Source organism: Molossus molossus, unplaced genomic scaffold (assembly GCF_014108415.1).
Source record: "Molossus molossus isolate mMolMol1 unplaced genomic scaffold, mMolMol1.p scaffold_m16_p_20, whole genome shotgun sequence".
In the NCBI taxonomy this organism is placed as follows: domain Eukaryota; kingdom Metazoa; phylum Chordata; class Mammalia; order Chiroptera; family Molossidae; genus Molossus; species Molossus molossus.
This window is the reverse complement of record NW_023425356.1, coordinates 17,501,886-17,517,420: the sequence shown is the minus strand read 5'-3', so window position 1 is coordinate 17,517,420 and position 15,535 is coordinate 17,501,886. Positions and strand designations below refer to the sequence as shown.

General features: G+C 49.7%; 1 protein-coding gene across 1 annotated transcript; it reads right to left on the bottom strand.

Moving 5' to 3' along the window:
- Window positions 1-1,892: 1,892 nt before the first annotated feature.
- On the bottom strand, window positions 1,893-13,369 carry REG4 (regenerating family member 4). The gene is made up of 5 exons (XM_036273657.1): window positions 13,303-13,369; window positions 10,402-10,499; window positions 7,773-7,910; window positions 6,002-6,107; window positions 1,893-1,960 (listed from the first exon to the last, which is right to left on the bottom strand). Exons 1-5 carry the CDS (start codon window positions 13,367-13,369, stop codon window positions 1,893-1,895), a joined length of 477 nt encoding a protein of 158 aa, XP_036129550.1.
- Between the last annotated feature and the right edge of the window lie 2,166 nt (window positions 13,370-15,535).

The window sequence follows — 15,535 nt, the reverse complement described above, 5'->3', positions numbered from 1 at the left end:
GTCACAGTCAGAAAAAACCGAGAATGTCTACCTTTTTGGGATATTGTCATCTACATTTCCTTTATTTTATTTGTTCTGACAGGTAATACCACAGAATCTGGCACTAATCCAACAAGGGTTGTGTTATTTTTTGTTGTTTTGTTTTGGCTCCTATCAGCCTACTGTTCTCCCTTTGCCCACCGTGTCTATCACGGAGTCTGAGATTTCTGTGCGTTTCCCTGGCAGGGAATTGCCCAGACCCTCTTTTTTTTTTTTTTATCCTCACCCGAGGACATTTTTCCATTTTTTGTTCAGGTGGGGGGGGGGGAGAGAGGAACAGAGAGATAGAGAGAAACATTGATGTGAAAGGGACATATCGAGTGGCTGCCACCCGCACAACCGACCAGGGCCAGGGACAAACTGCAACCGAGATACATGCCCTTAGCGGGAACCGAACCCAGGTCTCTCAGGACCGCAGGCTGACGCTCTAACTGCTGAGCCAAACCGGCCAGGGCGTCCAGACCCTCTTAAGAGCTGCTGCTGGCTTTCACTGAAGTACCTAGATGCTTTGCAAGAATGCCCCCTTTCCATCTGCCTGTCATCTTGTCCGAACTCTCACTAGGCAGAGATTTGGGTACATTGGGTTAACTAGGTTTTTCATGCTTGGTGGGGAGAAGTACATATTTCAGACATTTTCCTCTTTGACGGTTGCAGAGTGACAGGCTGTGGAGGGAGGCAGGAGGGAGGCAGGAAAGGAGGAGGGGGTGTGGGTAGGGCCGACGCGCTGTGTCCCCTCTTCACTACACCCTTCTCTCAGCCAGAACTTGCCGAGGGGATTGGAGTGTTCTCGGGTCGGGGTGTAACTTTGTTTACTGTTGGCAGTGTGAGTGGGTGAGGCAAGTGGCCGCCCACATGTGGCCCAGCCGTGTGTCCTCTCCTCTGGTCCATAATGTTTCTTCTTACATCGCCAAGTAGACCCCTGGCCTAGGGAGTCATGAATCTTCATGATGGCAAGATTACTTCTTGGAATTGGGGTCACCACCTCCAGTAAGGAATCGTGAAGCTCACAGGCAGAGGGACGCGAGCAAGGCCACATGGGCTGCTAGTAGCAGGAAGGAGATGAGCACCCAAGGCCCAGGTCAGCTGCACCGCGCCTGCTGTGACTGTCATCGCCCCTCACAAGCTGCAGTCGCACCATTAGATAACCCATGCTCTCACCCCGTCCCGAGGCGGGCAGGCACGTCACCTCCATGTCTCCTGTGTTAAACCCAGGGCTGCCCCTGGGGCGTCATTCTGAGTGAGAGGCAGAGACTGGGAGGCAGGAGATGAAGAAACACTTGGGTGTGTTTTCGGAGTCTCATCCCACCTTTTCTCTTCCATCACAACTGCATTGGACCAGAGCAGCCTTGGATGCCTGAAACTATCTGTTAAAAGGTGGCCCTGGAATTTCTGGTCCACATCAGCCTAGAAGGGACTCTACTAGTGGATGTCCCATGGTCGCAGGAAAAATAAGCAGGTGGCCAAGCGGAGGACGAGGGGTGCAAAAGCAGAGGGCGCTAGAGGCTCACACCGGGTTTCTTCCTCCCGTCTTCAAAACTGTATGCCTGATGGCCAAACACCCAGCTCTTCCGTCAGGGGCGGTGCACCACCAGTCTGCTCGAGACAAACGGAGGTGGGGAGGAGGAAAGGAAGTGTAGTGGACAGCGACTGTGGGGTGAACATTTAGAGCTAGAAGCCACTGTATCAATGTTGAGGTCTCTGCCTCTAAGCCTAATAGAATCAGTGCAATAAGAACCTGACCAGGATTAGTTACAACGTTTACTTTCCGGGACAATGACCAGACGTAGCCAAGGTGGCCGAGAAGGGCGAGGAGAGGGGCCTGTACAAGGGCGGGCGAAAGCCTCCGTCTTGCTCTACGGTCGGTACTTGCACAGGAAGTGTTGGAGCTTGTTGCATTCATTGCTGTTCCAAGTTAAAAAGTCTGTAAGAGAATACACACATGTAAGTGCACTTGGTTCTACAATGAGCTTAGCAGTGCTTTCCGGGTGCTTTGCTTGGAACCAGAGATAAGGTTCTGTGATGGGGAACTTTACGTGTTGACTTGGCTGGGACGTGGTGCCCATCATTTGGTCAAACACCCGTCTGGATGGTGCTGTGAGGGGTTTGCTGAGCATGTGGCCAGCATCTGCATCAGTGGACTTGGAGTAAAGCATACTGTGGGTAACGGCCCAAGCAGCGAAGGCCGTAAGAGAAAAGACTGAGGGCCCCCGAAGAGGAAGGGATTCTGCCTCCAGACTGCGCTTGGACTCAAGACTCAAGACTACGGGAGTCTCCAGCCTCCTGGCTGCCCTGTGGATTCCAGATTTTCTCCCCCAACAACCACAGGAGCCGGTTCCTTACAACAATTCACGGTCTCCCCCTACACACGCTCTGTTACTTCTGTTCCCCTGACTAATCCGGGCACCAGCGCAGGAGCCCCGGGCCAGCACTGCCTGGGAGGGAAGACAGAGCTTGACAAAGCCACCGGGAAATGGGGTCCCCTTCTGTGTCTGAACTAGGATGCCGTGTGGAACAGAGGGCGGTCTTTCTGGATGTCTACAGCCGAGGCTCTGAGAAGCTCCTGCTTGTAGCTCTGAGAGCTGGGAGCTGCTGAAGCCCGCCCCCTCCCAACAGGCCGTTCGTTTTCAAAGACTGAAGCATTTTTGAGGGGAGGTCCAATGAGTTCCCTTCCTGAAACCAAGCTCCACAGCATCACTCGTCCCCCTGGGTGTCAGATGTCTGCCCGGGCTCTGACCCGCAGGTCTGGCCCTGGTGCCTGTGTGTTGGTGGGTGGACGAGAGCCTGGAGAGAGGGGGCACAGCCAGACCAAGAGGGGCGAGGCTTGCTTAGTCTCAGGAGGGATGGAGTGTGGGCCTGCTCGTGCCCCATCCAGGGGACTCAGAGCTGGGGCCATCAAGTGTAATTGAAATGGAGACTACATCCCTGGCCGGTTTGGCTCAGCAGTAAGAGCATCGCTTGCGGACCAAAGAGTCCCGGGTTTGGTTCCGGCTAAGGGCACGTACCTTGGCCGTGGTTTGTCCCCGGCCCTAGTCGGGGTCGTGTGGGTGGCAACCAATCAATGTGTCTCTCTCACATCGATGTTTCTCTCTCTCTCTCTTTCTCCAGTTCTATCTGAAGATTAATGTAAAAATATCCTTGGGTGAGGGTAAAAAATAAGAAATGGAGACCACAAGCTTTCTGGGCACTGGCACAGTGTGGGGCAAAGAGAACCTGGCACAAGGCTTCGACCAACCCAGGAGAACACAGCCAGCTCACCCAGGGCGCTAACCTAGGGAGGTGCCTGTTTCACCCCTCCTCCAACACCAGAGGAGTAAGGGCTGTGGTATGAGAAACCATCCCCCATTCCCTCCAGGCCCTGAGAGCCATGAGCAGAGCCTGTACCCCAATAAACGCTTCACGTATATTAGGATGATCAGCACTATTGTATTTCCCTTTTCACAGAGAGGCGCCCGAGGCACAGAGAAGTAAGAAGTCTGCTCAAGGTCACACAGCTGAGTGAGGAAGCTGGACTCCCACCCCAGCCATTCAGAACACAGAGCCCATGGTCTTGACCCAAACTACATGGAGTATGGAATTTACTGTTAAGTGGTAGGAGCCCTAGTTATTGTTCAGGAGCATGTGGAAGGCAGCACGGGTCACAGCGAGCTCTGTGTGGGGCGAGAGGACTTGGAAAGGACCAGAGGAGCCCGGCAGGGTCGAATGTCCTCTTACGGTCTCGCTAGACAGATATTAAAAAGGAACCAATCAGCCCTGGCTGGTATTGCCCAGTGGTTAGAGTATCTGCCTGGAAGAGTCTTGGGTTCGATTCTCGGCCAAGGGAATGTACCCAGCTGGGTTGCAGGTTCAGTCTCTGGCCCTGGTCAGGGCACGTGCTGGAGGCCACCAATCCACGTGTCTCTCTCACATCAGTGTTTCTCTCTCCCCCCCCTGCACCCCCACCTTCCACCACTTTCTCTAAAAAAACAATAAAAATATCCGCAGGTGAGGACTAACGAAAAAAGAAAAGAACAAAAAGAAGGAACAAGTCAGGATGTGTGCGTGGCTGTTTTGGGACATTACCTTTGGGTGTTAAACAATGTAGCCACGGGGCTGGCGGGGCTGTTACACGAATATAAAATGGCCTTTGAAAGTCCCCTTCTAATCCTTGCCCCTCTGTAACCCGGCCTCACCCCTTGTGCTGGTCTGCCTCCAGGGCCTGTGTTCTGAGCGGGGCTGAGGGAGTCTGCAAAGGAAGACCTGGCCTTCTCAGGGGGACCTTCTGGTTCCCACACAGGCGCGTGGCTGAGGCGACCGTGGACGGGCGGGGACGACAGTGTTCGGGAACTTTGTTCAGTTGAAATCTCAGATTCCTGGGAGGGACTTCGGTCCACTGCTCCCCTCAAGCGGGTCTGACCTCCAGCCCTAGAGGCCCTGATGCTGTAGGTCAGGAGCGGTCCCTGGGATTTGTATTATTAAAATGTTTCCCAGTAGCCCTGGCCAGTTTGGCTCAGTGGTTGAGTGTCGGCCTGTGGACCAGAGTCCCAGGTTCAGTTCCCGCTAGGGGCATGTACCACAAAAAAAATAAAAAAATAAAATAAAAATTTTCCTAGTAGACTCTCATGTGCCATTGAGCCCCCTCTTCTAACACTTCTAAAGCTGCAACTACAATAATGACTACAATGTTCATTTATGCTTGGTTAACTCTTGTGATGGGTTTCTCACTACTTGCTGGGGTAGCCCAAACAGTGATTATTCTTCACATTTTTTTTTCTTAGTTTAGATTTAAAAAATCTGTATTTTGGTAGCTTCTACCTATTGGTCTTGCTTGTGTTCCTCTCCTCTGTGCTGACCTATGACTTTAACCTCAGCTGTGTGGTCTTTGCGAGTCTGTGAAAAGTCCTTCTTTCTTCTGTGATCAAGGGCTCTTATGTCTGAGCAGCTGCCTAGACCTTGCCTCAGAGTTTGCTTCCTCATGTCCACGGTTCACCTTTCGCTGTCAGAAAGCTTTCTCACTCCTTTCTGTGTGTGCACGTTCCATCCTCAGATGACAGCACACCCTGCCCTGCGCCCCCTTCCACCGGAGCCCCGGGACCTGCGCCCTCAGTCTGGGTCTCCCCGGCCACTTCTTGCCCTGGGGGGCAGTTCCGGTGAGACCGTCATGACCTGTAAACCCACTGGGGTGTTCTCTTTGGCATCAAGTATCCTTCTCATCTTTGCTAATCTGTGTTCTTGTTTTACACCTGAAGTCTTGCACATCATTTATCAGCTGTGGTTCTGGGAGGGATTTTGTTCCTCTAGGGGACGATTAGCAAGATCTGGAGACATTTTTGCTTGTGAGGACCTGTGTGTGTGTGTGTGTGGTGTGCGTGTGTGTGAGTGCTGCTACTGGCTTCTACTGAATACCAGGGCATGCTAAACCCACAACGTGTGGGACAAATGTCATCGGCACCAAATGGCATTAGCACCAAGGCAAAAAAACCTCTAGTGTATTAGCTTAAAAAGCAAAGAATGAAGCAGGTAAGATAGATGAGGAGGCCCCGGTGATGTGGGCAGCCCGCAACTGAGGTCCTGGGCACTGCATCCTGGGGATGGAATTCAGGGAAACAAGCAAGGGGAAGCCTCCAGGGGGCGACGAGATTTCTGGGCTCCTGGGGAACCCTCACCACCCAGAAGCCAGACAAGAATCACGCATATGTGCTCCCTGTACATATGTGACGTATTCGCCCTCATGGTATACAATAGGATGAAAAAATAAATGCACGGAAGAAAAAGTGAGCGTTAAGTAAGTAACAGAACAGTCGGTACACTGATATGGCAGATTGCAAAATGGTCACAAATGACCGAGGTTGGTACACAGTGTTGGTGACAAGGCCACTGTCCTGCGGGACAGGAGGTGCTGGTGTGAAATGGAGGGAGGGAAGGGACGTCCCTTCTTGCTCCTCATAGGAAAGGGGAGAGGCGAGGGCGATGCTCTAGGACTTACTGTTGCTGGCGTTCATCTCGGCACAGTGCTTGTTTGCGGCCACGGACCTGCCCGACCAGGTTTTGAATAAATACAGGGCGCCATCGATCCACCGCCACTGCTGCCTCTGCGGATGACAGGCACCGGACACGCGGGGTCAGCCAGCCCCCTGCGCTCGCGCTCCCCTCGGGCTCCCTTAAAGTGCAGGTTTTAGTGTAGCTCTGGTTTGGCTCGGCCGTCACAGCGTCCGCCGCTGGACCCGAGAGTCACGGGTTTGATTCTGGTCAGGGGCACGCACCTTGGTTACAGTTCGTCCCCCACCCTGGTCAGGGTGGTGCTGGAGGCAAGCAGGCAGTGTGTCTCACATCCATGTCTCTCTCTCCCCGCCCCTCTCACTCTATCTGAAGATAAATAGAAAAGTATCCTCAGGTGAGGATTTAAAAAAAATAAAAATAATAAAATGCAGTGTTTAATGTAAACGTTGGGAAAGCACAGGCATGTGTGCAGAAGGAAACATGGAAGGTCACTCCGTGAACATTGCTCACCTCTCGGCGTGTTCGCTGCTTGGGCAGACACTTCCCTCTGGCGCACTATTTTTATGTGCTAAGAAATGTGGTGATCTTCAAAACATATACCCAGCTTTGTACCTTGCATCCTAAACACATTTTAATGCTAAGAATGTGCCATAATGTACCTTAATAATTCCTCTAAGGATTAATGTTTATATTGTTTTCAATTTACAGTTATGACAAATAATACTGCTATGAACAATTGTGTTCAGAAAGCTGTTTCTGTACTTAAAATGATTTCCTTCGAGTAGAATCCCAGGAATAGAATGAATGGTCAAAGGGCATGAATATTTTGAGGGTATCGAAATGCATTGCCAAACCATTGTCCAAAACAATTCATTCGAAGGAATTTACATCCCCGCCTACTGGGCAATTTGTCCATATCCTTAAAACTATCATTTATCAAGACAAAGCAAAAGTTTGACAGCATGGGAAGTAAACTTAGGTCACTTTAATGTGCATTTCTTTGATAACTAGAGATGTCGCACTCTTCTTAGAACATCTATTCACCACTTACTTTCCTCAGTCATGAGTGGAAAAAATTAAATCACAAAAACTATCTAGTGGAAATAGTTGTAACTATTTCATCTCTGAATGAGAGCGCTCTGGCTGATAGTGTGAAAATATAAAACTGGAAAATTAATTGTGAAAAATATTTGTCACAATTATGGCAAAGTTGAATCAAGAACAGTCTGGGTGCTCTCTCCTGTTCCTTGTGTTTGGTGGGTTGGCTGACTGTGGGAGCCCCCCGAGCCGCGGGCTGCCGGTCCCGCAGAGACCCCAGTGCCCGCCAGGACCTCCCCGCTGCTCCCCGCAGTGAGGCGTGGCGGAGAGAGGGAGGGCCTAGTTCAAGGAGCGAAGGAAAACATCGAAAACATAGCGGCACATGAGGAAAAGTCTAGCTGCAAGTTTGCACTTGAAGGCAGATCTAAAGGAGATTTAATTAAGCTAGGTCCCATGCCGGGTCTGTGTGTGCTTATATGCACTTACACAAACCTGTTTTCGAAGCCTCTGAAAAGCTGCTGATTTTGTGTTCTGTGACTCGGGAGGATTTTAATTAGAATTGGACCTTGACCTCGAGGCCGTGGCCTCTCTCTGGGGGAGGCACGTGACTGAGGAAGATCCGCTCTGTGCGCCCCGTCCGGGGCTGGTGGCCGGTTCTCAGAGTGGGGCTCTCTCTCGGGGTTTCCCACGGGCGATGTGTGGGCTGAGCCTCGGTTTACCTTCTGTGGGTCGTGCAGGCCAATCCACACAGGCAGGGTCCTCTGATAGCCCTGTATGTACTCGGCTATGGCGTTGGCCTCCTTGGCATTCAGTATAGACGCCAGGTGGGCTCCGTTTCCGAAGGACTGACACTCGAGCTGTGGGCAAGGAGAAGTCACGATAATGGTGTCTTGAGGTGTAAAAACACAGCCCTCACCTCAGAACCCAGTGTGCCAGGCAGCACGGACCAGCACAGCCCCACCTCCTCTGGAAGCTGCGATCTAAACCCCAGGACGACTTCCCGTCCTTCCTGTCCTCGAGAGAGAGGACAGTGTCCAGTCTCAGAGGATGAGGAGCTCTGGCAAGGGCAGGAGCTGGGGTCCGTGGACGTGCCCGGGGTCCTGACCTTGCCTCTCATTAGTGGATGTGACCTGGACAAGTCACTCCCCTCACTGGGGCTTAGTCTCATCATCTGTAAATGGAGAAAATAATTAACCCTACACAGGGAGTTGTTAGGAGGACACATTTGTTATAATTCTGTATCATATATCACACTGCGTTTCAAATACATCTAAGAAACCGCTGCTTGTACAATGTGCTATTCTCTGACCTGAAACTTACTGTCCAGTGAAACAAAGAAAACACTGTATATACGTGCATTTTATAGATAATACACTCTATTTTATGCTCTCTTGGGGTTGTGTTATGGGATCTGCCCACATGGTAGAACTTTAAGTAAAACATGGATCGGCTGTGGTTGCTACTCCAACGCTTGCCTTTAGGATCTTGCTTGGGATTCGTGTGGTTACTGTTTATTGAACACTTGCCACACACTTCACAGATCCAAAATGCTTCTCTACTGGGAATTTTGTTTGACTTCCAAACGTGTGAGGCATGGATGCCAGATTACCAGCCAAATTTAGTGAATGAACCTGTCACAGAAATTCCTGGGACGGAAGAGGAAACGGCCTTGGAGTTCACACAGCTGGTCGTGCGGGAGCTGGAGCAGAACTCGGACCTCTGCTCTTCGGTCCAGATCGGATCGACCTGTCTGCTGACCCCGTGACCAGCTCCCAGGAGTCTCGAGAACTAGGATGGGCCAGCAACACGGCGAGGACTCAAGGGCAGCAGCGACCACGGCGCCCAGACCCTCTCTGCCCTGCGGCCCTGCATGGTTAGCTCTGCCAGGCTGCGTAGCAATCCTGCAGACCTTTTCATGGCCTTGAAAACCTGAAGTGAGCATCTACTGTGCGCCACAGGCTTCTGACAAGTTGTTCTAACAAATCCTCCTGACAGCACCATGGGGTAAAAGTGCTATCCCCATTTTATAGCAAAAAAAACCCCAAAAAACAGTAAAAGCGAGGTATATCTGTGACGAATGAGTGCCAGAGTCGTGACTGAAACCCAGGTCAGTGGTGTGCCGGGCTCCCAGACAGGTCCCTCCTTGTTTCGGCAGAACCCATGCTGGGGTCCCTGGGGACAGGCACACAAATGCCCCCCGAGATTTCGTCACATTGCTCTCACCGTGCTCTCCATGAGCTCAGTGGATAGGCTGGGAACCCTTGGTTTGTTTAGTTTTTTGTTTTTTTTTAACTATCATTCACATCAGCTCAGAAAAGTGTTGCATTAGGGCTGACTTATGCTCACACTGCACTGGAATTTTCTGTATAAATGTCACAATCCTGCATTAATTCTGGAATAATCTTAAAAAACATTTAAAAAAAAAATTTGTTTTCTTCATTGACTTTAGGGAGAGGGAGAGAGAGATAGAAACACGTATGAGAGAGAATATCGATTAGCCGCCTCCTGCACGCCCCCCAATGGGGATTTGGCCCACAACCTGGGCATGTGTCCTGACCGGGAATTGAACTGGTGACCTCTTGGTGCATGGATTGATGCCCAACCACTGAGCCACACCAGCCGGGTAATTCTGAACTTTTTAAAGCCAGAGAAGACTTGTATCCTCAGTAGCTATCTCGTGGCAGGTGGCTCCATCATTTTTGACTTGCTTCTACCGGGTTCTGTGGCCATTCTGAGCCCAGCTCACCCTGTACATCCCCATGAGGTTCCCCCTGGTCACTTCGGTTAAACAACCACAGCCCAGATGGACAGCAGTGCACACTCTGCACGCTCCTCTGAGGTCACGCAGACTGACTGGCTCTTCGGGTCCCTCTCAGACAAAGCCACAGTCAACTAAACTGAGGCACCTGCTGGGTTGTGCAGACAACAAAGCTCCCCTGGTTGTGCCTCTCCTCGGCCAGGGCTCTAGGCTGTGCCCCAGGCCTGTCTGCACACTGGCTGTCTTTCTGGTAGACCTCTCGCTGCTATTCAACTATTCTGTCGGTAATCGCTCAGCTTCCTGTGCTCCTCTGATCCACCCATTTCTGTCTTCCTTACGGAACTCCTGGAGTGGAAGGGCTGTTTCTTGGTCATTCTTATGTCTTTGCAGCCCATGTGGGGTCTGGGCAGAGAGCCTGTGTACCATCAGTGCTTGAAAAATGGAATGAGTTGAACACACAACCCCCTTCCCTCCATTCCACCAGCCCAGTGACTTCTCAGAGGCCAAGGACCCTTGGTTCTGTGTGAACTGAGGCCTGGAGCCCGGGCAGCCCCCTGCGTTAGAGACGCCAGTCCGCCCACATGTCTCACCTCAGCATCAGACCAGTTCCTCAGCTTCCGGAAGTATCCGTAGCAATGGGACTTGTGGTAAAACCATCCAGTAGCACAGCTGGGCCTCATGATGATCTCTGCACACGAACGAAAGGCAATGACAAGTTCTGATGGCAAAGCAACCCATTTCCACACTTGATCCGTCTTACAAACCTGGGCCTCCTTGACTGGAAGGGAGGCTGGGTGCCCTTGCCGATCTCTCTCCCCCTTCCCCAAAGGGGACTACGGCCTGTTACAGGGTAGCTGTGCACTGGGGAAAAGGAAATCATCCGATCCTTTGAGATTTACCAGCCACTGGCCCTGAACGGACACCAGTTCTAGGAGAACCACTGTCACTGTGCCCCCCCAGTCCGACAGGGGCTTCTGGAGCCAGGCGACCCATCAGTTCGGCTCAGGTCCATCTCCCAGTGGGCCCAGTGGGTTCCCTCCCCATCCTGTGGCTATTTCCAATCACCGAATGCGTAGCTGAATAGACATCCTCAGCAACAACCCCCGCCTTGGTATTGAGATCAAACTGCTATAATTCAAGGCTCCCGAGAGAGGTTGAGGATCACGCACTGGTAGTTTCAGGCATTAAAGAAGGGAGTAGTTTTTGTTCAGGAAGACACGGCACAGGATAAATGGCAACTTGGCTGAACATTGAGAATAGGTGGGCTGAGAGCCAGTAGAAGGGGAGGGGACATGTCAGGCAAAGGGTGAGCAGAGGGGTAGAGGCAGGAATGGGCAAGGCGGGCACAGAAGTGTCGAGTATCTACAGGCAAGTGTGGTAGGAAGGGGCGGAGAGTCAGGGCCTAGGAGCCAAGGAAACATGGTCCAGAGAGGCCAAGTCCCTCCTGCTAGGTGAAGGGGCCATGGCCTGAACCGTTCAGATTGCCTTGTTTAACGACCAGAACCTTCCCGAGAGCGAGCGGTGTGTCCCTATTGTACAGATAAGAAACCCTTCTCCGAGAGGTGCAGTGACCTGTTGAGGTCACTTAGCTGGAGAGTGAGGTGGGACCTGGGAGAGGGCTAATGTTCCTCCAGCAGCCCCAGGACCCTACCTCTCGTGGGGCTGGAGCTCCTTGCGCGTCAGAGCCTCCAGCTGCTGGCCAATTGCCGGGACCGCGAACGGTCTGTTTACGCCACCCCTTCGAGATGTGGCCTTGGGAACATCTGCAACCCCTTTCAGCTTTAGTCTTCTTGTTTGTGCAACGGGCTGGCAATATGTACCTTCCTCACTGGAGAGCTGGGAGGACTAAATGTGCTAATGCATGGGCGGTGGTTAGCTTAGGGCTGATGCGGAGTAGCTGTTCAATAATCAGCAGCTGCTTAACCAACTGTAGCTATTAAAAGAATCACATTCTCATCATAACCAGTGGAATAGTTTTGTTTTCCACTGAAAATAGTCACTGAATGGAGTTCCCTAGTGTCCACAAATCATGTTGCCTTTTGTTTTCCCACTCATTGAGTGAATTGTTTCAGGCAAAGGGCAGCTGAGGGCCAGGACAGAGAAATCACTGCTGAGGCAACAGGGTATATTGATGTTGACCATCAAGTCTCCTTGAGAGAGGAAATGCACTTCTCATTCCCCATACTCTCCTTAAACGCAAGGTTAGACTTTTTCCAGAAGCCACAATGCGAAGAATACGTAGGGTGTTTTGTGCAAGGTCCCCCAAGACAGTAAGAATAAGTAGAAAGTCTTTGTGCAGCTGGAAGGAAGATCTGTAAAAAAGTAGTGGATGGACCAGGGGTGAGTGCTCTGGCTTCACCTTCTCCAGGGCAGAAGCCAGAGAGGTTGGGTGAAATCCCGGAGTTGGGAAAGGTCTTGTTTCTCCTGTCCCAGGAATATCCGTGGGAAAATTCCAGCCGCCTTAAGGAAGCCAGAAACAGAGCAACAGGAACGACCTGAGTAGTTGGTTAGGAAGGGCCATGGACCCCGGCTCTGCAGGTGGGGCCTCTGAGAGTCTTTCACACCCCAGCATGGTTCAGAGATGGTGTCTGAGTGTCCCAGGTCCTGAGCAGCCACAGATGGTTGAGACAACTAGTGGCTGGACCACAGACTTCAGACACAGCCACTAGCATGATGCCCAAAGAACCCCGATTCTCTGTGTTTCCTTCAGTCGATGCTCCCCATTGCCAAGGTACTCCCCTCTGGGACGAGTGCCAGGCTGTATACAGCACCGGACGCCCTCAAGAGGCTCTCTGCTCAGCCGAAAGGCTGCCTCGGGACGGGGAAGCACCCAGGACAGGAGCCAGAGCACCCCATAATCTTAGTGAGTTACCTTGGGCATGTCTCTACCCTTCTTGGGACCTCATTTTCCTCAATAGAACAATGGAGTCACTCCAGATGAGCTCACACTTCAGTTCCTTCATTTCAGATATCCAATGATGCTTATTTTTAGCTCCCTCTTACAGATTTCTTCCCGTTTTCTGCACAGGTGGATTCCAGGGTACTGCTTCCTGCTTTGTTGACCTGTTACTTTATACTTGGTGCTGGGTCTATACCTGTGTAGGGCCACCTTTCTAACCGAAATTCCCCATATGTTCAAGCATGAAAACAATGCATAAACATTGGTAGTTCTGATTATAGCTCTCGTTTATTGACAGCTTGGTGTCAGGTGCTTTAAACACATTATCTCTACCCTTCACAATAAACTTGCAAAATAATTATAATCTACACGTCGTTGATGATTTTACTATGGCTCACAATCATATCAGATTGGAATTTGTTCAATTCTAAATTTCTGGGGGTTTTGTTCATTTTTACCACATCTCATTGTCTTTAGCATCTATTTCCTGAAGTGCCTAAACATTTTGGGGGGCCAATGAATCTGGCTCTGTCCTGTGAGTTGCATGAGCACCGACTGTGGGCTCAGTCCCAGCCAAGTGACGGGTACTCACCGCCCAGGACTGCAGGGCCAGCTGCGCAGCTGAGAAGTAGAAGCAGCCACAGACATTTGGAAGACATTTTCCTCTTCCCCTGGAGACAGATGTGCTTTGAAACCTCTACTGGAAGGATCTCAGAGCCCTCGTCAGTGTTTACTGGAAGTTGCTGGATTCTCCTAAATCTGCAATCTAAACACATTTGCACTGGTGAGACAGACCCAGAAATTCAGATGCCAAGTTGCAGAAGGAGAAAAAAATTTTTTTTCTGGCTAAACTGAGATGGTACAATAAAGGGACTCTTACACTAAATGTTAGGAAAATTTAACTTATGAAGTATTTTTCACACCTGCAAGGGCTCTGGGCTAGTGTCAGAGACCCAACTATATTGGGCTGAATGCTTTAAAAGTCCAAATGGAGGCATTTGGTATAATGTGGAAAACCTGTCCCTACTATTCTCAGGAGGACCACCAGAGGGCATCACAGGCAAGGTTTCTCACAGCTGCGGCAGTAATGGGCTTGCTATAGCCAAGTCAATCAAATCAAGTAGGTCCCAGCAATGAATTGTTTCGTGTTAGATTTAAAAGTGAATATATGGTCTAAGACCCACATTTTACAGATGAGAAAACCTGAACTCGATGGGTCTGAAGTCATTTGCTCATTGTCACACAGCTACAACCAGATTTTCTGCCTTCAGCTCAACCCTTTTACACTTAGGTGATATCACTTAAAAAAAACACAAAAAACTTTTGTTATCTTTTCCCATCATCAAACAATATATGAATTATTAAATGGTCAATGAAAAACTAGAGAGCGGGAAATAAATCCCATCTCCCAGAGATAAACGATTTAGTGACTAGCTTATGGACATCTTCCTACATACGTACGTATGTGTGTGTGTGACTTTACGTACACGGAGTCACACAGTCCTGTAACCTGGTTTTGTTTCTCAGAAACAAATTGATTGTAATAAACCTTTCCCACTCATGTAATTTTATACAGTTTTGATTCTTTCTTTAGTATACATTCACAAACAAAGGGTTACAGCTTCACAGAACTTGGGCATTGTTGCATTGATATCCTTGGCTCAAATGCCCTCCAGTTGGGCTACTCTGTACATTCGACTAACTGCACAGAAAGGCTGGCTTCCCAGAACCTCAATGAATGTCTTACGTGTCTATTGTTTTCTTGCCAATTTTGGTATATTACAGAAAATCCTCATTGTTTTTGTTACCATTTAAAATATACTAATGAAGCCTTGCTGTTTTGGCTCAGTGACTAGAGCGTCAGCCCACAGATGGAGCAGTCTCAGGTTTGATGCCCCATCAAGGGCAGGTGCATGGGTTGCAGGTTCAATCTCTGCCCCAGTCGGGGTCTTGCAGGAGGCAACCAATCAATGTGTGTCTCTCACACCCATGTTTCTCTCTCTCTCTCCCTCTCTCCCTTCCACTCTCTAAAAATCAGTGGGAAAATATCACATCCTCGGGTGAGGACTAACGAACAATAAAAATAATAAAATGAATAAAATAAATAAAATATAGTAATGAAGTTAAATACCTCTTTACACGCTGATTAGCTTTTACAGCATCTTTTGCAAATTTTTGGTTTACAGCTTTGCACATTTTCCTGTTTGATTGTTTATCTTTTTTTCTCAGGAATTTGTAAAGACTTTCTTTGAACAGTTACTGTTTTTTTGTATATTATTAAGAATATTTCCAGTTTGTATTCTTGTTTCTCTTTTTTGCCATACTGAAAATTTCAGAAATTGTCATATCTATCTTCTCCTTTACAACTTTTGGTATTTATGTCAGAAACACTGGCCTTCACCCCCCCCCATCCCCCACGCCCTCTGTTTTCCCCCACCTGCGCTTCTTTCAGTGTGAGCAGGGGGTGGGGGCCGAGATCCCCCCCAAGCAGTGGTTAAGATGGACAATTCATACAGTTCTCACTGAAGCATGAATTACGATCCAAAAATCAGGACACGTCCTAACTCTCGAATAATAGACTGCTTAAAGGGGAATGATGGACTATAACATTTGAAATGGAAACTTTTCTGGAAAAATCTAAAGATTAGCTCCATTTTAGGGTCGTGAGGACACTGGGATGGTGTGAATGAAGAGGAAAGGGTGAAGAGTGTGGGGCTGTGATGACCACCCCCTCTTTTTAATTTATTAAAAAAAATTTTAATCCTCACCTGAGGATATTTTTCCATTTATCTTCAGATAGAGTGGGAGGAAGAGAGAGGGAGAGA